The sequence below is a fragment of the Pelobates fuscus genome, chromosome 2 (genome assembly GCF_036172605.1).
Source record: "Pelobates fuscus isolate aPelFus1 chromosome 2, aPelFus1.pri, whole genome shotgun sequence".
Lineage (NCBI taxonomy): Eukaryota > Metazoa > Chordata > Amphibia > Anura > Pelobatidae > Pelobates > Pelobates fuscus.
Window position 1 is genome coordinate 270,009,487 of NC_086318.1, and position 23,389 is coordinate 270,032,875.

Consider the following 23,389-nt stretch of genomic DNA (forward strand, 5'->3'; position numbering starts at 1 on the left):
GGGTAGACGTGATTTCCTTAAATGTTAAAGAGATTCAGTATAAGCGCTACGTGTGGGTACAGTTACCTGGAAACAAATGGCTTAGATACAGCTCCGCTGGATTGAACTAAATGCGTTGACACAGAGCTGAGAGACTTATAAAGGGGTTCTCTGCCCGGGGTACAGTGAGCTTGGTTTATCAGTAATGCTGGGTACCTCTAGCATGGTAAATTGGGTAAGCACGGGTCTCTACCGGTCACTGCAGTGCAATTACCGTTTTAACTGGCATGAGCATTAGAAGGGCATCAAAATAATAAAATATAAGGCAGCAGGTCAAAATCAAAATAAAACTAAATCAGGGTTCAATTGCGTCCAGTGAGTGTAGGCGGTTTGGTAACCTCCATCTTGTATGAGTCCTCTGTCAGATCCCCAATAATGGGAAGTTGCCGGAGTGCGTTAACTGGTCGGTCCTGTCCCATCTTCCAAGGCCTCCAGGGGTGCGCCTCCGAACAGGTCTGCCGTGTCTTATGAGTGAGGTCTGCTCCAGCTGGTGACATTCAGCAGCAGCTGCTTCATGGTGTGTGATCTCTGGGGGCTCCATGCCCGGGAAGGCATCCACGGGTACCAACCCCGATCTTTGATTTAATGGACCAGAGCTGCTGAAGGGATCCATCGCTTGTGTGTCGGCAGTAGGTAGAGTCGGTCGCACGATTATAGCGCAACGCGTAGGTAGGCGAAGTTGTTTAATGACATTATGCAATTTTACTGTCATTTCAATTCTGCAGCTCTATTTGCTTTTTTCAGCTGTTTTTATTTTTATTTTATTTTTATTTATTTTTTTTGGGGAGTGGCTGGATGGCGATCACATGATTACGTGACGTCACTTCCGCCAACCACCCGGTTGAAAACAAGCACTTCCGCCAACCAACGCTGCCCACCAATGAAAAAATAGACTAATAAAGGCGTTAACATCATTAACCTATTAAAGGTACACACACACACACATTATGTGAAATTGAATCTGATTGGGCAGAATGAACTTAACTCATTAAAGGGGAAGACCCAGATGACATTTAAAATGGAGGATTCAGAGGACTAACATTACAGCTGACTGAAGAAGCTCTATTTGAGAGTGAAACGCGTATTGGCCATTTTTAAAGGACTTTTATTTGAGGACTTTTATCATCTTTGTTTTTATGTTTATTTTAAACCAATAAATTCACCATTTTCATTCAAAACCTCATCCAAGTCCTTTTTGGAGCCTCCAAGGAATCCTCACAGGGAAGTGCCATCCCCATTCAAATTGGCACAAAATCTACACACCTAGAGCCGGGATTCGTAGGCTCAGGACCAGGTGAGCACCCCATTTATTGAACACATACCTGTGTCATTTATCACCATAAGTCTACACATTGGTCTGCTTTCTTCCCTTTTTTTCGTGTTCCTGAGAAATTCTTCAAGCCGAAGTAGGAGGGTGGTGCTACCATAACAGCACACAAGCCTTTATACGGAGCCAGTGTTTTCTATATACAGGCTCCTTGAAATGTGAGTGTAATATTCAGCACGATATCATTATAATCACTGTGAAGCCATTTTTCAGTACCATCTACACTATATTGTATTTTCTGAATTTTACTTTGACATGTACCCCATATTTTACCATTGAATGAGACTACGTTTTGGTAAGATTTATCTGTGTTTGAGCACTCCACTTATAGGTGTAGGTCCTTGTCACTTACACCGCACCAATATCTACTAAATTTATTCAGTGGAATAGAGGATATTTCCACACCAGTGTATTGAGCTGCCTGTAAATCACTTTCCGACTTTTTTGAGCACTTTTGTTATACACACTCCTCTGTAAAAAGAGGCAACCTTTGATTGGTATTCGAAGTTGTTTAATGCATCCTCAGTTATGTTGCCGCCATTTTGGCGCTCAGTCTCATGTTGCACGGTGAGCCTGGAGAGGGGCCGACTGGTAGGCGGCAATGCCCCCCAGTGTGGACCGGGATGACCCCCCCGGCCCAAGGGGGGGGGGGGAGCGGGACCCGTGAGGCATCTCGCAAGGTCGCTGCGTGTCAGCCAGGCTCACAAACAGGACGGCGGCCGTCCGTCCTGGTCTTCACCTTCACAGGTTGCAGGCCCCAAAGCCTCGTTTCACCCCCTGGGGCTCCAAAACTCCCGATCTTGGGGACCGCAGCACCACCTGCAGCTATCTGGACCCATGGGGCATCTCCTGGACTCCTATGTAGGTAGGGAGCTGAGGTATTTAGCCCCTGGAGAACAAGTTTGGCGGGAGCCTCTCCAGCCCGCGACCGGTCAGCATGGCGGTCGGGCCCCGCCCCCCCAAAGACTTTTTAACTGTTTGTCACATGTGTTCAGTTCAAATCTTCCCATCAATTGGCTTGTGAATTTTTGCAACCATATCTTCATGGACTTTGTTGCCTTACCTAGTTCCCATGGTCATAGTGCAATCTCTTAGTTGTCGATCAGTTTACCAAACTGGCATTCTTCATTCCCCTTTTTAAACAACCTTCTTTAAACAAGTGGGGATCTGCTTCAAGTGTATTTTTATTTACACTGGTTACCTTTGGGAATATTTCCGACTAGAGGTATTCAGTTTGTGTCTCGGTTTTGCAAACACTTTTTTTCAGAGTTTGATATTCATCTTTCTTTCTTACCTGAGTATCACGTGAAATTTAGAATAAGGTGCAGATCAGTGAGTAGTCACTCCCTCTGATGGTCAAAATGTAAACTGTATACATAACATTGCAAAATACCAAAATAGTAAATTAAATTAATCTTTATTAGATCAATAAATAAAAGTATCCATTGTGAAGAAATGCCACTGGGGATGTGGGTCTGCCACCTCAGACAGGGTTCCTCGCTGAGACCATGGTCATGCTATATCTCCCCTGGCTGGTCTCCCCATCTTCCTAGCTCTTTCTTGACACATGACCAGGACATGGTGCAGCCAACAAGACTGTCCAAAAATGCTGCTACTGGAGTCCCTGAAAAGCAGATGGGATGCATAGTTCCCAATGGAATACCCTTTACACTCAAGACTACCCCCATATCCACATTACATTAAACTTATTGCGACACACTCAATCCTAAACATAGACTATAATCATATGGGGAATCATACATGCACTTATAGAACAAAACACAATATTCATAAAAGGACAGAGAAGACAAAAACGGACAAAAACAAATTGTCACCTGCCTGCATTAACTCTAATATGCAAATCTACCTGAATATGCAAATGATTGAGCCTTCCTATTCAGAGAGCACATGTTACTGTTGCAACCAACAGGTGGTGCTGCACATAGCTATTGCAGACTCATTCACAGCCAGCAGGTGGTGCTGCCCAAGTAGCACAGCAAACAGAAGATTACACACAACACATTCCAAATAAAATTATACCCATTGTGTACCTATAATGGGCACAGCGTGACTTAAACATAAGCATTATCTGGGTACATATGCTTCAAGTGATGGTAACCACCATCATATTCATACATTGTAGTAACAATAGTAACATGTCTTACGACAAAAAAACACATATATGAGTGAGACAGAAAACAAAAATCCACATGTATAGCAAGTATGTCACAAAAAAAGTAAAGAGCTTGGATTGAGCCAAAATACTGTGGGTCTACACAAACAGTGTTACCTTAAATGTATGTTAGGGCGGCAGACTGTCCCAATGTTTTGGCAGTGGTGGCGTACGTTACAGTTATGCTCACCTATGCATATTGCCAAATTCCGAGAGGTCTTCCCAGCATACGCAAAAACTGCAAGGACACTTTAGCAAGTATATTACATAATCAGTCTGGGAATTCATGAGATCACGCATAGGATAATTATGTGATGACACATGTCTGTACATATTACTTTATTACAATGAATGCAATGTGCATATCAGAACATCCAATTTTTAAATCTTTTCATTTTGTGTGTTTTACAGATTTTGAATCAAGCAAAACAATGTTCATCACATGCTGAGGCTTCAAGCTTCTCAAAAAAGTTATTTTATAAATGCAGCATTTTTCCTGAGAAGTGGATGGAAATTTGGCATGACCGACTTACATTGTTGTCTTTATTAGACAGGTATGTGTTTTTAAAAGTGTTGTTTATAGTATATATATATATATATATATATATATATATATATATATATATATATATATATATATATATATATATATATATATATATATATATATATATATATATATATATATATGTCAAGGTCCCTAATATTGTATTTTACCCCAAAAAACTGGGAAAACTTATTGACTCAAGTATAAGACTAGGGTCGGAAATGCAGCAGTTACTGGTAAATTTCGAAATAAAATTAGATCCCCAAAAAAATTATATCAATTGAATATTTATTTGCAGTGTGTGTATATCATGAATGCAGTGTGTTTATATAATGAATGTAGTGTGTGTATATAATGAAGTGTGTATGAATGCAGTGTGTGTCTGTGTATGTGATGCAGTGTGTGTCTGTGTATATGATGCAGAGTGTGTTTGTGTATGTGATGCAGAGTGTGTATTTTAAAATGTTATTTAATTTTTATTTTAATAGTATAACATTTTTATTTTATTTTAATATTATTAAAATTTGTATTTATTTTTTGTCCACCCTCCCTGCTTAATACATGGCCAGAGAGGGGGGCTACATTATTCCCTGGTGGTCCAGTGGATGGGCTGTGCTGGAGGGGGGCTGGGCGCAAGCTGTTACTTACCATTACAGCAGCTCCGTGCACTGGTTTGTATATTTTGTATTTTGGTCCCAGTAGCACCCTGTAATATATGCATGTTTAGGTGAGTGCAGCCCTCCTGACTTTGTTTATAATTGTGGGGGTCTAGGCCAACCCCTGGGTTTTGCACCCCTCCCTGTCACAGGTGTCTCATTCCAGGATCCTATTTAGCCTTGACTTGCAGAGAGTCCCAGTAAGGAAGCATTTCCCAAGTAAGTGGATTAATCTCATAAGAGCAAGCATTAGGCTGCTAGAGTAGGACCTGCCAAGAATGGGGTACTTTGATGCAGTTGGCAGGCTTATGCAATGTATGATCATATAATGTAACCAAACCCCCATTATTTTCTACCTAGGTGAGGTGTGTTTAAATAGTACTATTTAGGATTTGAAATCACTGTTTAGTTAATAAGCGAGTGCACGGGTTTGTATAATATATATATATATATATATATATATATATATATATATATATATAAAGAGGTAGTCTTGGCACTCACCCTGTTGCAATGAATAATAAATTTTCTTGCCTGGGTGCAAACCTCAGCATTGGTATATAAACAAAAAATAGGTATAAGGTGCACTCACAGGTCTTGATGAGAAGATGCTCATCAAATTACATGTGCAAACAAAGTTTTTTGATCAAGATGATTCTGATTGATGATTTTGATTCAAGATCCTGAAAAAGACTCTACAGGGGTCGAAACGTTGATCAAAAAACTTTGATTGCACATGCAATTTGCATCACTAAATAAAATAATCTTCTCATCAAGACCTGTGAGTGCACCTTATACCTAAATATATATATATATATATATATATATATATATATATATATATATATATATATATTACAATGTTAAACAAAAATCTGCACACCAGTCAAGCCATGAGACTTTTCCCACAGAAATCACAAATCTGCAGTGATGTTACTACCACAAAGGATTCTGGGTGGGCATATGCAAATTAGTTAAACATAGAATCACATTTTTGCCTCATTCTATTTTAAACATGGATTCCTTTTAGTCTGTTTGCTGTATACAACAGCTTGGAACACAACTTAGGAAAATATGCAAAACCAATGAACCACTCATGGACAGCTGTTTCATTGTTAACTCATCAGCATGAGGTTGGTTACTGGTTTTCTTATTGAGGCTTGGTAGTGCTTGGGAAGCAAAATCAAAATAGGTTATGGTGGGGAAAAATTGTGAATGACTTGGCGCCTGCCCACACTGCCAAAAGCACCAAAGCCTGGTTCATTGACCGTGGGATTACTGTGCTTGATTGGCCAGCAAACTCGCCTGACCTGAACCCCATAGAGAATCTATGGGGCATTGCCAAGAGAAAGAGGAGGCATGAGATCGAACAATGCAGAAGAGCTGAAGCATCCTGGTCTTCCATAACACCTCAGCAGTGCCACCATCTGATGGCTTCCATGCCGCATTGAGGCAGTAATTGCTGCAAAAGGGTCCCAAACCAAGTACTGAGTCCATATGCATGCTTATACTTTTCAGAGGTCCAATATTGTTCTATGTACACTCCTTGTTTTATTTATTGCATGTAATATTCTAATTTACTGAGATTGTGGATTTGGGGTTTTCACGAGCTGTAAGCCATTATTATCGCACTTGTGGCAAATCACGGCTTGAACTATCTTTGCATGTAATGCATCAATCTCATATATTAGTTTCCCCTTTTACGTTGCATTACTGAAATAAATGAATTATTGCACGATATTTCTGACAAAAGTTCTGTACTGGAACTGAAACGTTGATCACTGTGGCATATTGCTGAATAAAATCGTTTTTTTTCACCTTATTATCTAGTCCCTGGAGTGCTATCTTCCTATAGACTGTTATATACATAGCTGAAAAGAGACCTGTGTCCATCAAGTTCAGCCTTCCTCACATATGTTTTTGCTGTTGATCCAAAAGAAGGCAAAAAACCTAATCTGAAGCACTTCCAATTTTGCAACAAACTAGGAAAGAATTCCTTCTTGACCCCAAAATAGCAGTCAGATGTCTCCTTGGATCAAGCAGCTATTACCCCACTAATTAGAAATGATATCCCTGTATGTTATGTTTTTGCAAGTATGTATCCAATTGCAGTTTCAACATCTGTATGGACTCTGATAAAACCACCTCTTCAGGCAGAGAATTCCATATCCTTATTGCTCTGACTGTAAAAAAAAATAAATAAATAAAAAATATTTACCTTAGATGAAATCTCCTTTCTTCCAGCCTAAATGTGTGACTTTGTGTCCTATGTATAGTCCTGTTTATTAATAGATTTCCAGATATTGGTTTGTACTGACACCAATATACATTTGTACAATGTTATCATATCCCCTCTGAGGCGCCATTTTTCCAAACTAAAGAGATTTACATTGTAGCAGAACCCCTTTTATCTGTCCCATCTATTTCTTTTATTGTTGGCACTTCAGAGTTTTTCCTGTGCCTGGAGTATACAGAATTGCATACACTTATATGTGGCCATACTTTGTTCGGTATAAGGATATACCAGCTTGCATGTGAACGACTAAATTCACCATACGAACAATGTACCGAACAACCAGACCACCCTGATGTGAAGAATGGATGTAATTTACCTCCCTGATTGCTTTTCATATTCCCTTGAACGTACGAACACGCTGCTACATTCCCTGGGTGGCCGCCATTTCGGCAGCCGAACACGTGGCGGCGGCCATTTTAAACCCGCAAACAGCGGTGTTTGGTCGTCGAGTATCTGGACCTCAAAACGGACACTCGACTAACCGAACACTGCTAAGACCTCCAGGGCTTCAGAAAACACAGATGGAAACGCACGAACGGCCCATCGTTCGGTAGGATGAATCCCACGAACTATGGGATTCATCCGGTTACCGACTTAACTATGGATGGTATAGCCTTTTGGGACTTTTGAGGCATGAACGGAGACCGACCGCAGGGCCAGATCTCATGGAACTATTTTCGGCTACCTTACCCATACGGTCGGTCAAAAGTTTACCTTCCCATAACTCCTGAACCCCTGGTCTGATCTGGGTGATTTTTGGATATGTTCCTCACCCAGATCAGGGCTACCAGGGGGTAACATATTTAAAGGTGTATCTCACATATTTGGGGTACATCTAAAAAGTGGGGAAAAGTATGCATTGTATAATTGTGTTAACTATTAATCTAAGGGGAGGAGATGTGTGGGAGGTAACGTCTATGGGATTGGTTACTGTACTAATTGTGGTGAATCCCTCCCTTGCATGGGAGAATATCATAAAAGCAGGAATGTTGCCATTAAACTTCCGTTCTACTCCTGATACTGTGTGTCGTCCAGTGATTGGGAAAGGTGATGGGATACTATTGGATTTTATTGCTGATTGTGCTGGATATTCTCTTGGATTTATTACTTGTTCCTGCATCCTCTTAATATATTAGTTCAGCTGTGGGACATCAGCTCTCCGCTACAAACATTTTTTAACCTTTCTTCGTAACTAAAATGCTTCATTCCTTGTATCAATTTTGTAGCTCGTCTCTGCACTTTTTTTAGTGCCATGATATCCTTCTTTAGAACAGGTGCCCAAAATTGCACAGCATATTCAAGGTGTGGTCTTACCATCGATTTATAAAGAGGCAAAATTATATTTTCATCCCGAGAATTTATGCCCCTATTTATACATGACAAAACCTCACGGGCCTTAGCAACTGCAGATTGACCATTCCCAAATCCTTCTCGTGTGTGGTTATCCCTAATTCACTACCATTTAGGGTATAAGTTGCTTGTGCATTCTTGACCCCAAGGTGCATTGCATTGCATTTCTCTATGTTAAATGTCATCTGCCATTTTAGTGCCCAACCCCGCAATCTATCCAAATACCTCAGCCGCACCTCAGCCGCAAAGCAATATCCTGCTCACATTTTATTACTGTACAGAGTTTTGTGTCATCTGCAAACACTGAACCATGGCTTTTGAATGCCTATTTCAAGATCATTTATAAATATGTTAAATAGAAGAAGTCCCAAAACACTTACCACTTTTGTCCAGCCTGAAAATTTACCATTAATGCAAACTCGTTGTACTCTATCCTTAAGTCAATGTTCTACCCAAGAACAAGAATAATCATCTAGACCAATTTATTTTAGTTTTAAAACTAACCTATTGTGAGGAACCGTATCAAATGCCTTGGCAAAATCCAAGTATATCACATCCACTGCAACACCCTGATCTATACTTCTACTTACTTCTTCATGAATGCAATTAGGTTAGTTTGACATGACCTATATTTCATAAAACCATGCTGATTATTGCTAATAACAAAGTTGTTCCCAATGAATTCCTGAATATTATCCTTTAATAGCCCTTCCAATATTTTCCCAGTCACAGCAGTTAAGGATTTTGAACCTTTTTAGATATAGGAACAACATCTGCCTTCCTCCAATCCTCCGGTACAGTAATTGAAACAAAAAAAATTAAATACAGAAGTTCACTTATTTCCCCACTTAGCTCCTTAAGTACTAGTGGGTGAATACCGTCAGGTCCCGGAGCTTTATTTATATAAATTTTCTTTAACTGCTGTAGCACCTTGTCTCAAGTCATCCAATCACAAGTTATATGCAAGTTTTTTGCAGCAATCATTTGCATATCTTTTGCCATAGGATCCTCATTAATATATACTGAAGAAAAATAGTTATTTAAAATTGCTGCCTTTTCCTGGTCTTTAGTTAACAGACCCATCTATGTTTCCGGTGTACATACATACAAGATTGCTTAGAAGAGTATTTTGTATTTTATATATACGTTTTTAGATTGCTTAGAAGAGTATTTTGTATGTTATATACATGTTTAGATTGCTTAGAAGACCAAATAAATGTTGAATATGTTTATTACAACTCTGTGTTACAACTCTGTGAGTAGTTTGTATTTGATTGCTTAGAATACCAAATAAATGTTGAATATGTTTATTACAACTGTGATTAGTGGGTATATTTCCTGTGCTACCTTACTTATTCTGCTATTTTGTCTGATATAAGAAAGTGTAGGGACACTTTATCTTAACCCCTTAGGGACCAAACTTCTGGAATAAAAGAGAAATTTTGATATGTCACACATGTCATGTGTCCTCAAGGGGTTAAAGGAGCAGCATTAAAAACACTCATTTTCTATTTATCACAGACACATTTCTTATCAAGTGTAGTTTACTTCTATAGTACAATTATTTATTAATTACACTGTTCATTCCCTTAGTGGGAGTACACTTGTTTTTGCACACTTTATACATACACCAAAATAGTTCTTACTCTCTTTTTTTTTTTTTTTTTTTTTTTTTTTTTTTTTAAATTCTTTATTTTTGTTGTGCATGAATAACAACCGTTTGTCAGCAATGCCACAACAGCATATTACATCATATTGAGCATACAGATTTGTCAACTGTTATATAGCATTTAAATGGAACAAGCACAATTTTTATGTTAAGGCAGGCTTGGTACACATAGGTTATTCGCATTAGTTATAGTAAGTTACATCATCGCTCGGTAACAGTAGCTTAGGGTGAACGTTGCTGTTGCATATCTTCGCTTATCAGTAGATTGTATGTTAATGTATGCTTTGCTACGCTTAAGTCTGATGTGTCAGGGAGGATTGCACATGCAGGAGTACATACAGATAGACTTAATGACATATATCAAAATAGTATGGTAACTAGCGTAACTGAATCGGGTATTTAAAGGTATACAATGCCAAAAGTGATTTCGTCTATAAGCAGCCTGAGCGCAATTTAGTTTATAGCAATACAGGGCTGAGAAGGTGAGAAGATGAGAAGAGAAGAGAAGGCATATTAGCAGAGACATGTTTCAACATATTCAACTTGCGGTCTAAAATGCCGATATAAGCCAATGCACATTGGTAAAAAATAAACGCCTATCTGGGAGAGACACAAATAGCGTGGAAAGTTCTAAGAGAGCTAGGTAGCCTATTGGTTTTGCACAGTGTCATACTATTATGCCATCTAGAGGCAAATGTCCCCAAATGTCCCCTTTTACCCTACGCCCGTGGGCGGCAGGCTGATGGCGTGGGTTTGAAAGCGGTCCGAGGCTTGCCACATGGGGGACACCACTTGTGTTGGGGTTGTACTTTGCCGGCTGAGAGCAGTCTCTTGAGCTGGCCCCTTAGCTTGTCTGCTTGCTTCGGGATATTGTTGGGGCTGGGTTGTTGCTCGTCCGCAGGCTTTCTTTGCTGGTTGTGGACGCTTGAAAAAGTGAGTGTTGGCGTCTGAGATGTGAGCCATCGCTGCTCGCTGCTTCGCCTTCTGTCTTTGTCCCTTACCAGAGGCCGCCCTGGGTGCTCGTTGCGGATACTCACACAGGTGCCGCCGGGTAGCTGGTCTGATCCATGCTGCCACCGCTCGAGCTACCTGTTTGAAGGCCCGGACCTTGTAGCGAAGTTGTGGCCAAAAGCTGGAGCAGATTTGGTCAAAGAACTCCTGGGGGTGTCTGGGTGGGGTGACTAGGGTGTCCCTTGTGCCATGTTTCGTCTCCCTTATCTTCTTCATTGCGTGTCTGTCAGAGCTGCGTTGTGGTTGCAGCAGGCCACGTGTAGTGGTATTTGGCTTGTCCGCCATCTTGGGCTCTACAGCTTCCATACTGCTTGGGGGAGCATCTGCTTTGATGTCTCCGTTTGGCGTGTCTCGTGCTGGTGCAGACCGGGATATCCCCCACCGGTCCATAGGGGGGGGGGGAGCGGTGCGTGAGTGTCCCCTCTTTAGCCTGAGAACCGGGAGAGCGGCCGTCTCTCCACGGCTCCCACCCGTGCAGGCCGCGGGTTGTGAAGCGGCCGATTCTGAGGCGGGGAGTCCCGAACCGGGTATCTCCAGACTCCGCTTGACCTCCTGGGTGTGAAGGTGGCTGTCCGCCGCGGGCACGTTGCGGTGGTCGGGCGCAATGCCCAGAATCAGGGCCTCAGATGCGGGAGCTCCCGCCATGTGCGACTTGCTCGTTCGGCTGGTAAGCTCCGCCCCCCTTACTCTTTTGGTTTTAATTACATACATGACTTTTTTTTTTTTTTTTAATTGATGTACTTGTTTTTGCATTCTTTGGCTATCAATTTCTAATTTTCTAGTTTAGCCATTTTAACTGCCTTTTTGCAAGCATTATTGGCTTCCATAGATCTTATATAGGATGCCTCTGATTTGTCCGATTAAAATGTTTTAAATACCCTTTTCTTAATTTCAATATCTTGTTTTACTTCTCTACTAAGCCACATTGGTTTGTTTCTTTTATATTTATTACCCAATGGTACATACTGAGAAATGTGCTAATTACCCAATTTATATCCGGGTAATTAAAATCTCCAATAATTAACGTGTTACCCCGATTTGCAGCTTTCCCAATTTGCTCTAACAGCTGCTATTCCTCATTAATATTTACATTAGGTAGTTTATAATATATCACAACAAATAATTAATTTCCCTTCATTTGCCCCAAGCAGAGATCTACCCATAAAGCTTCCACATGTTCCTCGTCACCCTCCACATGCCTAAGATTTAACTGTAGCTTATAGTTGACATACAATCATACCCCACCACCCTTCTTGTTTTTCCTATGCTTCCTAAATAGCCTCTACCCATTTAAGTTAACTGCCCAGTCATGTGTCTCATCCCACCATGTTTCTGTAATGCCTATTATGTCATGTTGTTTAGTGTATGCTATTGTCTCTAATTCCCCCATTTTGTTATTTAGACTCCTTGCATTAGTAAGCATACATTTAATATTATCATGAGTCATTTGTACTTTTTTGTGAATTATCATCAATATTACATACCTCCTCTGTTCTGAGCTTTCACCTCCCTCCATCCCCACTCCCCTTATACTGAGCTAAAGTCCATCTCCTTTATATCCTATATCCATTTTCTAGATTGATTTGACCTTCCCCCCTACTGCTATTTTAAAATCTCCTCCAACCTTCTAGCCATCCTATCCACAGCACAGCAGACACTCTTCCATTTAGGTGCAATCCATCACGACTATACAAGTTGTACCCAAGTGCAAAATCAGCCCAGTGCTCTAAAAACCCCAAACCCTCTTTCCTGCACCAAAACTTAATAATAGAGTCCCGTACCACCACAACCTGTCTAGCCTTCCTTACCCTCTCAACCCCACCCGTACTAGAGGGACTGTTCCCACGGCTGTTAGAAGGAACAGCTTCCTGCAGTAAAGCTACTCCTTAGCTGATACTCCGAACATCTTCACTTAAACAGGCAAATCTGTTAGGCTGCACAAGATCAGGACTAGCTAAACCTTTCCTCTTCCATTCCCTCTGCTTCCTCGCCCCACTGTTACCCAGCTATGTGCCTGCTCACCAACTGTCTCATTTCCTCCCACTCCACTACCTGCACCCTCTAAACTCCTGCTCAAGATTATGAATCTCCCCCAGTGTTGCAATTTGCCTCTCCAGATCTCCAATCGGAGCTTCCAGAAAAGCAACTCTCTCACACCCACCACAGAGGTATGGACCCTGGACAGATTCATCCAGGCATGCATACATGCAGCAGGATGTGCACTGAGTAAAACTCGCAATCTTGCTAGCACTCATTCTCAGTTACCAAAAACACAAGTGAGCAAAACAATATTTATTCTTTTGGTTTAAAATCGTTTTTAGTTTAAACTCCTGTTGTTTGAACTCCTACTTAAAAGAGACTACTTGAAATAGCCTACTGTCAAGCAAACTCCAGTGAGCAAGTTCTATGAGTCAGTAGTGGGTTCATATTGGCAATACAAATCCCACACAGGTAGAAATTAAGGGGCACTGCCCCTAATTAGCTCAGCAGCACCCGCAAGGAGGGGGATATAAACAGCAAGAGAGAAAAAAAAAAAAGGAAAAATGTCAAATAAAAACAGCAAAAAGAGATAAATTAAAAATAAATTAATATAAATTAAAAAGGGACAAAGTTTTAAATAAAAATAGCAAATAATTTTTTATATATATATATATATATATATATATATATATGATCCAAATGAGGCAGACTGCTCTCAATTAAAAAATACGACCAATCACGTACAATCACGTGACGGGAGGCGGGGCACGCTTAACGATGCGCGCGCATACCCGGAAGTGCACTTGGTGACGGCGGGTTCGGTGGCAAACACACTGGTGAGTCATTTTCTTAATTGTAGTGGTATATATTGCAATGTAATGTATTGTCCTGTTGAACTTGACCCTGAGGAAGGTCCCGAACGGGGACCGAAACATTGGTCGTATTTTTTAATTGATTGAAATAAAATAAAATCAGAAAAGATTAAACATATCTATAAAAAGATGGAAACATGTTTTGAAATTAAAAGCAGTGGCGGAGTTTTGCTGCATTTCGTGTAAACTTGCATTTCGTATAAACTTTCGTTTCCACGCTCACCATTCCATTCGTACAATATCAATTAAATTCCGTTCGTCTGAAACTGTCATTTAAAACAGTTTGTTCAAATAATGCTGCATTTCATGTAAACTTGCTTTTCGTATAAACTTTTGTCTGTTTCCTTACTCACAGTTTCATTCGTACAATATGAATTGAATTCCATTCATCTGAAACTGTCACATAAAAAAAATGAGGGGCAACATTTTAAATAAAAACATATTTTCAGAAGCATAGTGATACTTTAGAGAGAGTTCAGAGAAGGGCTACTAAACTGGTTCATGGATTGCAGGATAAAACTTACCAGGAAAGGTTAAAGGATCTTAACATGTATAGCTTGGAGGAAAGGTGAGACAGGGGGGGATATGATAGAAACATTTAAATACATAAAGGGAATCAACACAGTAAAGGAGGAGACCATATTTAAAAGAAGAAAAACTACCATAACAAGAGGACATAGTCTTAAATTAGAGGGGCAAAGGATTCAAAATAATATCAGGAAGTATTACTTTACTGAAAGAGTAGTGGTTGCATTAAATAGCCTTCCAGCTGAAGTGGTAGTGGTTAACACAGTAAAGGAGTTTAGGCATAAGGCTATCCTAACTATAATATAAGGCTAGGGACTAATGAAAGTATTTAAAAACTTGGGCAGACTAAATGGGTCACATTCTATGTTTCTATGTGTGTATTAATTTTAAAAAAAAAACAGTTGGGTAGGAACGTAAGGTTAATAAACCCTTGCCAATTAGGTAAAATTCCATAGGCCTCTTCGCTTTTAGTTAAGTGGTTCCGCAAGGCCAACATTCATCCCTATGCTAGGAGGTACAAGCCCTATTGGCCCAAGTCCTAGTTAGGGCCTCACTCGTCACGGCCAATCAATATTAAAATCTTATACGTGTCACTGAGAGGCCAACACCCCGCCACCCACCTCAGTGGCACAAAGGCCCCACAAGCCAAATCATAGGTAGAGCCTCTCAAAGCCACTTGGCAAGTAGTAAGGGTGTCACCTAGGATGGTGAGAATAATATAAGTTCCCCTTAGGGCACTAAACTAGTAAACTGGGTTACTTCATATCCACACGAATACCATGTTTACAAAGTTATCTGCCTCAACCCCCTAGCGTGTCTAACACTTCCATACAAGGAGATGACCTGTTGGTTACCAGCACCCCGACCAGACCAGGCTCGCAGACAAGGCAAACCATACTGGCCAGCCCAGCGTTCAGCTATAGATCCTGGACAATAATCGAAAATTACTGCTGACTTAAAAAGAAAAATATTCCCTTCCTGGCCACAGCCAGGAAAGCCAAACTTTTTTGCCTATTAAATGTGAATGAGGACAATATTCAAAATAGCCTTTTTTAGAACTGCACAACAACAAGCCTCCCTCATGTCTTTTGTAGCCACAATAAATAACAGTTTGGATAATTTGGAATCTAATAGCAGACCAACCATTATGGAGTCTCCAGTACCTATAGCCCAGCCAGAGCATAACCCAGGAGGGAACACTAACCCTCTACCTGCTAAAAGTACCAACATAATAAACCCAATTAATCTAATCCCACAAAACATTAAACGTGACATAATAGAGGGGAAATACATTAATCTGGCTTCTCTACTCATAGCTTCTCAAGACATAATTGAGAACAAATCATGCACGTTTGATGACTTGTCAGTAGTTATGAAATCGAAAGACCCAAGACTGAACAGAAATTAAATATCCCTGAATTTGTCCAGGCTTTCGGCCTTCACAGGGACGTAATTTGTTCTGCTTTTTCCCAGCGTAGAGAAGAACTTGATTCATATTTACATAAGATAATTGACTTGGCGTGTAAATATGGAGGCTACGCTTTTTATGATTACCACAAGTCCTTCGCATCCAGATCGGCTGCGTCACTGGCCCAATATAATACACCTACCGACTGGAGCCAGTTAGACACCGAGTTATTTTGTAGACATTTTGCGGGTCTCAAAACACCTTCTTGCACAATATGTTCCTCAGCAGCTCATGTTAAGTTTTGTCCCAGCAATGTAGCAATTCCCTCCAATAGCAATGCCCACCCTGAGTATCAACCCAACCGGCCCAAAGAGAATTGAGAGATAAACTAGGCAGGCCAATCGTTTTTCTTGGAAAGGTTCAAGTCTGTAACAACTTCAATGCCAGAGGTTGTAGTTACAGTGCTTGCAGACTCTTCACGTGTGCTCACTTTGTTACAGAGCACATGCTAAAGCAATGTGCCCAAACAGATTGTATCCTTAAAGATCATCTACACCAATACACATTCCTAATCTGCAACGTTACCTGTCTAATTATCCTTCTTTAGATCTGGTAGATTTTCTCATATCTGGTTTCTCTAATGGGTTTCACACAAGTTTTGTTGCACTCCCCACAGGAATTCTTGAGTGCCCCAACCTACAGTCAGCGCTCACTGACCCTAGTAGTCTACAGGAACTCCTCCATAAAGAAATCAACAATGGTTTCATGATGGGGCCTTTTACAACCCTACCTTCACCTCCTGGGGAACAAACCTTCTATGCATTGCTACAGGGAAGTTTAACAATAAAAAAAACAAAAAAACTCATAATTGATTTTTCAGCAACTCACTCTTCCACGACACCTAGCTTAAATGCACTCATACCATCCGATGATTTCTCTCTACAACACACTAGAATAGATGGTGCCATACAAGCTATCATTAACTCTGGCAAGGCAGCATGGATTAGTAAAACAGATATTACAAATGCATTCAAACTACTGCCAATCCATCAATCACTCTGGCACCTGCATGCCGTTAAGTGGGAAGACAAGTATTATTTCGCAACCAGACTAACTTTTGACTCCAAAAGTAGCCCTAGGATTTTTGATATTTTTGCCGAAACTTTGACCTGGCTCCTACTTAACAAATGCAGATGTCCTGTGATCATTCACTATTTGGACGATTTTCTCTCTATTGAACCACACCACTTCACACCAAGCAGCCTACATCACATGCTGTCACTATTTGTGGATTTAGGAGTTCCAGCAGCCCCGGACAAAACAGAAGGTCCCAACACCGAGATTACGTTCCTGGGGATAACACTCAATTCAATTTCAATGCAAGCTAGCCTGCCCCAAGCAAAGGTAGATTGCATTCTAGCGTACATTGATATCTGCACCTCACGAGGGTCTTGCACAAGGAAAGAGCTACAGTAACTTCTGGGGTCACTCAATTTCACAATGAGGATAATTCCACAGGGAAGGTAAGTTATTTCCAGAATTCTCTCTCTCTTACACGGTCTCCCCAAAAACGATTCCAGAACTAACTTAGACGAACCAGCTAGAGCCGATTTAAAAATGTGGCATCTATTTCTATCCTCTTGGAACAGCAGGTCATTATTCGTTCCCCCCATCTTGATGTTCCACCGGTAATTTGAACTGATGCATCAGGTGCCATAGGTTATGCAGCGATTTTTGGCAATGACTGGATATACGACTCTTGGCCACTAGTGATGCACCGAACTGTTCGCTGGCGAATAGTTCCCGGCGAACATAGCGTATTCGCGTTCGCCACGGCGGGTGAACCCATGCACGGTTCGACCCGCCCCCTATTCGTCATCATTGACTAAACTTTGACCCTGTGCCTCACAGTCAGCAGACACATTCCAGCCAATCAGCAACAGACCCTCCCTTCCAGACCCTCCCACCTCCTGTACAGCATCCATTTTAGATTCATTCTGAAGCTGCATTCTTAGATAGAGGAGGGAAAGTGTAACTGCTGCTCATTTGATAGGGAAATGTATAGCTAGGCTAGTGTATTCAGTGTCCACTACAGTCCTGAAGGACTCATCTGATCTCTGCTGTAAGGACAGCACCCCAAAAAGCCCTTTTTAGGGCTAGAACATCAGTCTGCTTTTTTTGTGTAATGTAATTGCAGTTGCCTGCCTGCCTGCCAGCTTCTGTGTCAGGCTCACAGTGGATACTGTGCCCACTTGCCCAGTGCCACCACTCATATTTGGTGTCACAATAGCTTGCATTTAAAAACCAAATTTTTTTTCACTGTAATAGATTAATTAGCAGTTAGTTGTCTGCAAGCGTCTGTGTCAGGCCAACAGTGTGTACTCTGCCAGTGTGCACAGTGCCACTCATATCTGGTGGCACAATAGTGTGCATTTTAAAACCCACAAACTATTTTTCACTGTAATAGATTGAATAGCAGTTAGTTGTCTGCAAGCGTCTGTGTGTCAGGCTCACAGTGGATACTGTGCCCACTTGCCCAGTGCCACCACTCATATCTGGTGTCATAATAGCTTGCATTTAAAAACAAAAAATGTTTTTCACTGTAATAGATTAATTAGCAGTTAGTTGTCTGCAAGCGTCTGTGTGTCAGGCCAACAGCGTGTACTCTGCCAGTGCACAGTGCCACTCATATCTGGTGGCACAATAGTGTGCATTTAAAACCAAAAAACTTTTTTCACTGTTATAGATTGAATAGCAGTTACTTGTCTTCAAGCGGGTGTGTCAGGCCTACAGTGTGTGCTCTGCAGAACTGTTCAAGTGCACAGTGCCACTCATATCTGGTCTCATAGTAGCTTGCACGCATAGTACCACTAATCCAAAAAAAAAATGACAGGCAGAGGCAGGCCACCCCGCAGGGTCGTGGTGCGGTGATTCCCTTTTGCCCTAGAATAATGCCCAGTTTTCAGAGGCCACGTACCCTGAACTTGAAAAGTTCTGAGGACATAGTTGATTGGCTAACACAGGACACCCAATCTTCTACAGCTTCCGCTCGGAACCTTGACACACCATCCTCCTCCAGCCTAGCTTCGGGTACCTCTCAAGATACCACTCACCCGCCTGCCGCCACCACCAACACTAACACCACAGCCGCTTCACTTGGTATGTCAGAGGAGTTATTTACACATCCGTTTGAAGAAATGAGTGATACGCAACCATTATTGCCAGAGGATGTAGATAACAGGGATATGTCTCAGGCAGGCAGCATTACACACATGGACGTACGGTGTGATGATAATGATGTTGTACCCGCTGCTGCTTCCTTTGCTGAGTTGTCAGATACAAGTGAAGCGGTTGATGATGACGATGCGTCCATGGATGTCACGTGGGTGCCCGCTTGGCAAGAAGAAGAACAGGGCGAAAGTTCAGATGGGGAGACAGAGAAGAGGAGGAAGAGACGAGTTGGAAGCAGGGGGAGGTCATCGCAAGGAGCTAGTGGCACAGTCAGACAGCATGCATCAGCACCCGGGGTCAGCCCGACAGCACGCCAATCAACGCATGCTGTGTCCACCACCAGAATGGCGTCATTGCAGAGCTCAGCAGTGTGGCATTTTTTGTTGTGTGTCTGCCTCTGACAACAGCGATGCCATTTGCAACCTGTGCCAAAAGAAACTGAGTCGTGGGAAGTCCAACACCCACCTAGGTACAACTGCTTTGCGTGGGCACATGATCGCACATCATAAACGCCTATGGGATCAACACATGAGTACAAGCAGCACACAAACTCAAAGCTGCCATCCTCCTCCTGGTCCAGCATCTTTAGCCACGTCAACCACTGCTGTCCTCCTTGCCCCCTCTCAATCATCCGCCACTCCGTCTCTCGCCTTGAGCAGTCCCGCTCATCTGCCCACAGTCAGGTGTCTGTCAAGGACATGTTTGAGCGTAAGAAGCCAATGTCAGAAAGTCACCCCCTTGCCCAGCGTCTGACAGCTGGCTTGTCTGAACTATTAGCCTGCCAGCTTTTACCATACAAGCTGGTGGAGTCTGAGGCGTTCAAAAAATGTGTGGCTATTGGGATACCGCAGTGGAAGGTACCCGGACGAAATTTCTTTGCACAAAAGGCAATCCCCAACCTGTACTCGATTGTGCAAAAGGAAGTAATGGCATGTCTGGCACACAGTGTTGGGGCAAGGGTCCATCTGACTACTGATACCTGGTCTGCAAAGCATGGTCAGGGCAGGTATATCACCTACACTGCACATTGGGTAAACCTGCTGACGGTTGCCAAGCATGGAATGCGTGGCTCTGCAGAGGAGTTGGTGACACCGCCACGACTTGCAGGCAGGCCTGCTGCCACCTCCTCTACTCCTCCTACTCCATCCTCTTCCATAACCTCCTCGGCTGAGTCCTCTTCTGCTGCTGCATCTTGCTCCACATCAATGGCACCCCCCCAGCTCCCCAGGTACTATTCCACATCCCGGATACAGCAGTGTCACGCCATCTTGGGTTTGACTTGCTTGAAAGCAGAGAGTCACAACGGACAAGCACTCCTGTCCGCTCTGAAAGCACAGGTGGAAAAGTGGATGACTCCGCAGCAACTGGATATCAGCAAAGTGGTTTGTGACAACGGAACAAATTTGTTGGCGGCATTGAAGTTGGGCAAGTTGACACATGTGCCGTGCATGGCACATGTGTGTAATCTGATCGTACAACGCTTTGTGCATAAGGACCCAGGCTTACAGGACGTCCTGAAGCAGGCCAGGAAGGTGTGTGGCCATTTCAGGCGTTCCTATATGGCCATGGCTCACTTTGCCGATATCCAGCGGCGAAACAACATGCCAGTGAGGCGCTTGATTTGCGACAGCCCGACACGTTGGAATTCAACACTCCTAATTTTCGACCGCCTGCTCCAACGAGAAAAAGCTGTTAATGAATATTTGTATGACCGGGGTGCTAGGACAGCCTCTGGGGAGCTGGGAATTTTTTTGCCACGTTACTGGACGCTCATGCGTCCTTTTGAGGAGGTGACAAACCTAGTCAATCGCACCGAAGGCACCATCAGCGACATCATACCATTTTTTTTCTTCCTGGACCGTGCCCTGCGAAGAGTGCTGGATCAGGCCGTAGATGACCGTGAAGAGGAAGAGTTGTGGTCACCATCACCACCAGAAACAGCCTTATCAGCATCGCTTGCTGGACCTGCGTCAACGCTGGAAGAGGATTGTGAGGAAGAGGAGTCAGAGGAGGAATGTGGCTTTGAGGAGGAGGAGGAAGACCAACCACAACAGGCATCTCAGGGTGCTCGTTGTCACCTATCTAGTACCCGTGGTGTTGTACGCGGCTGGGGGGGAAGAGTCTCATTAAGATCACTGAGGAGGAGGAACGGGAAAAGAGTAGCTCGGCATCCAACCTTGTGCAAATGGGGTCTTTTATGCTGTCGTGCCTGTTGAGGGACCCTCATATAAAAAGGCTGAAGGAGAACGACCTGTACTGGGTGTCCACGCTACTAGACCCTCGGTATAAGCAGAAAGTGGCTGAAATGTTACCAAATTACAACAAGTCGGAAAGGATGCAGCATTTGCAAAATAAATTAAAAAGTATGCTTTACACAGCGTATAAGGGTGAAGTCACAGCACAACGGGAATCTAACAGGGGAAGAGGTGAAAGTAATCCTCCTCCTCCCATGACCACGCCGGCAAGGACAGGACGCTTTAAAGACGTGTTGTTGATGGAGGACATGCAGAGCTTTTTAAGTCCTATGCATCGCCACAGCCCTTCAGGATCCACCCTCAGAGAATCACTCGACCGACAGGTAGCAGACTACCTCGCCTTAACTGCAGATATCGACACTCTGAGGAGCGATGAACCCCTTGACTACTGGGTGTGCAGGCTTGACCTGTGGCCTGAGCTATCCAATTTGCGATAGAACTTCTGGCCTGCCCCGCTTCAAGTGTCCTGTCAGAAAGGACCTTCAGTGCAGCAGGAGGTATTGTCACTGAGAAGAGAAGTCGCCTAGGTCAAAAAAGTCTAGATTACCTCACCTTTATTAAGATGAATGAGGGATGGATCCCGAAAGGACTGACAATGGGCGATACATTCAACTAAAAAAGGCCTGATGAGATGAGCTGCCTTGGGCTAAAAATGGTGTCCCTATGTAGGAGGAACAGTCCCTATTCTGCTCTGTGTCAGTGTGTATCAGGGTCCCTGAGGACAGGTGTCAATCCATATCTGCCAAGTGACCCTATGTAGGGGGAACAGTCTCTATTCTGCTCTTTGTCAGTGTGTATCAGGGGCTTTGAGGACAGGTGTCAATCCATATCTGCCAAGTGACCCTATGTAGGAGGAACAGTCCCTATTCTGCTCTGTGTCAGTATGTATCAGGGTCCCTAAGGACAGGTGTCAATCCATATCTGCCAAGTGACCCTATGTAGGGGGAACAGTCAATATTCTGCTCTGTGTCAGTGTGTATCAGGGTCCCTGAGGACAGGTGTCAATCCATATCTGCCAAGTGAGCCTATGTAGGGGGAACAGTCCCTATTCTGCTCTGTGTCAGTGTGTATCAGGGTCTCTGAGGACAGGTGTCAATCCATTTGTCAAGGTGTCAATATGTCATATGTCAGGTGTCAATCCATATCCATTGTGATTTAGGAATGTTAGGTGATTTATGCCCTTTATGGATTAAAACCAGACTCTGCATCAACTGTGTAATTTTCCATGGGAGTTTTGCCATGGATCCCCCTCCGGCATGCCACAGTCCAGATGTTAGTCCCCTTGAAACAACTTTTCCATCACTATTGTGGCCAGAAAGAGTCCCTGTCGGTTTTAAAATTCGCCTGCCCATTTTAGTAAATGGCGGTTCGCCATTTTATGTTCGCGACATCACTATTGACCACCAGAGACTACCTCACTAGAAAATTCCAATACCACCAGTATTTGAAATTTTCCTGAATGTAGCCGCAGCACATGTTTGGGGTAAAGAGTGGAGAGGTAAATCAGTGAGGTGTTTCTCAGACAACTTGGCAGCATGTAACATAATTAATAAAGGCCACTCTCAGTCCCTTACTATCATGAAGTTGGTAAGGAAACGTACCTCGTTAGCGGCAAATCTTCAGTTCTGTCTTAATTGTATTCACGTTTCAGGCATTCAGAATAATGCAGCTGACGCACTCTCATGTTCTAATTTGCAGGAATTTTTCCGACAGCAAACTTTCAACCCAAAGAACCTCCAAAGTTCACAGACCTAGTAATGCTCTAAATACCCTGCTAAGTCACAGTAGGTCGCTCACACAGGCTGGTTTATCACTCAATACCAAGAAAGCCTAAACCAGAGCATATGATTTGTTAAAAAAATGTGTAATTGATTACTGTGTAATAAATGTATTTTCCATAGAAAACTTTTTTGCCACACATCTCTAAAATTAGCATACAATACAATCAAACTTTACTTAACAGTCATACAACACTACATGTTAACTATTTATCCAAACAGAGCTCCATTCCTAGCATCTAACCCAGTCAAAAGTGTCCTTAGAGGCG

The 23,389-nt window shown here is 42.5% G+C and overlaps 1 protein-coding gene across 1 annotated transcript in view; it reads left to right on the top strand.

The window, feature by feature from the left end:
- PCNX2 (pecanex 2) overlaps window positions 1-23,389 on the top strand; it is a 3,673,975-nt gene that overhangs the window by 586,075 nt on the left and 3,064,511 nt on the right. Inside the window, exon 7 of the mRNA XM_063443387.1 lies at window positions 3,951-4,093. Coding sequence (XP_063299457.1) covers window positions 3,951-4,093 — 143 coding nt within the window. The remainder of the gene's footprint in view (window positions 1-3,950; window positions 4,094-23,389) is intronic.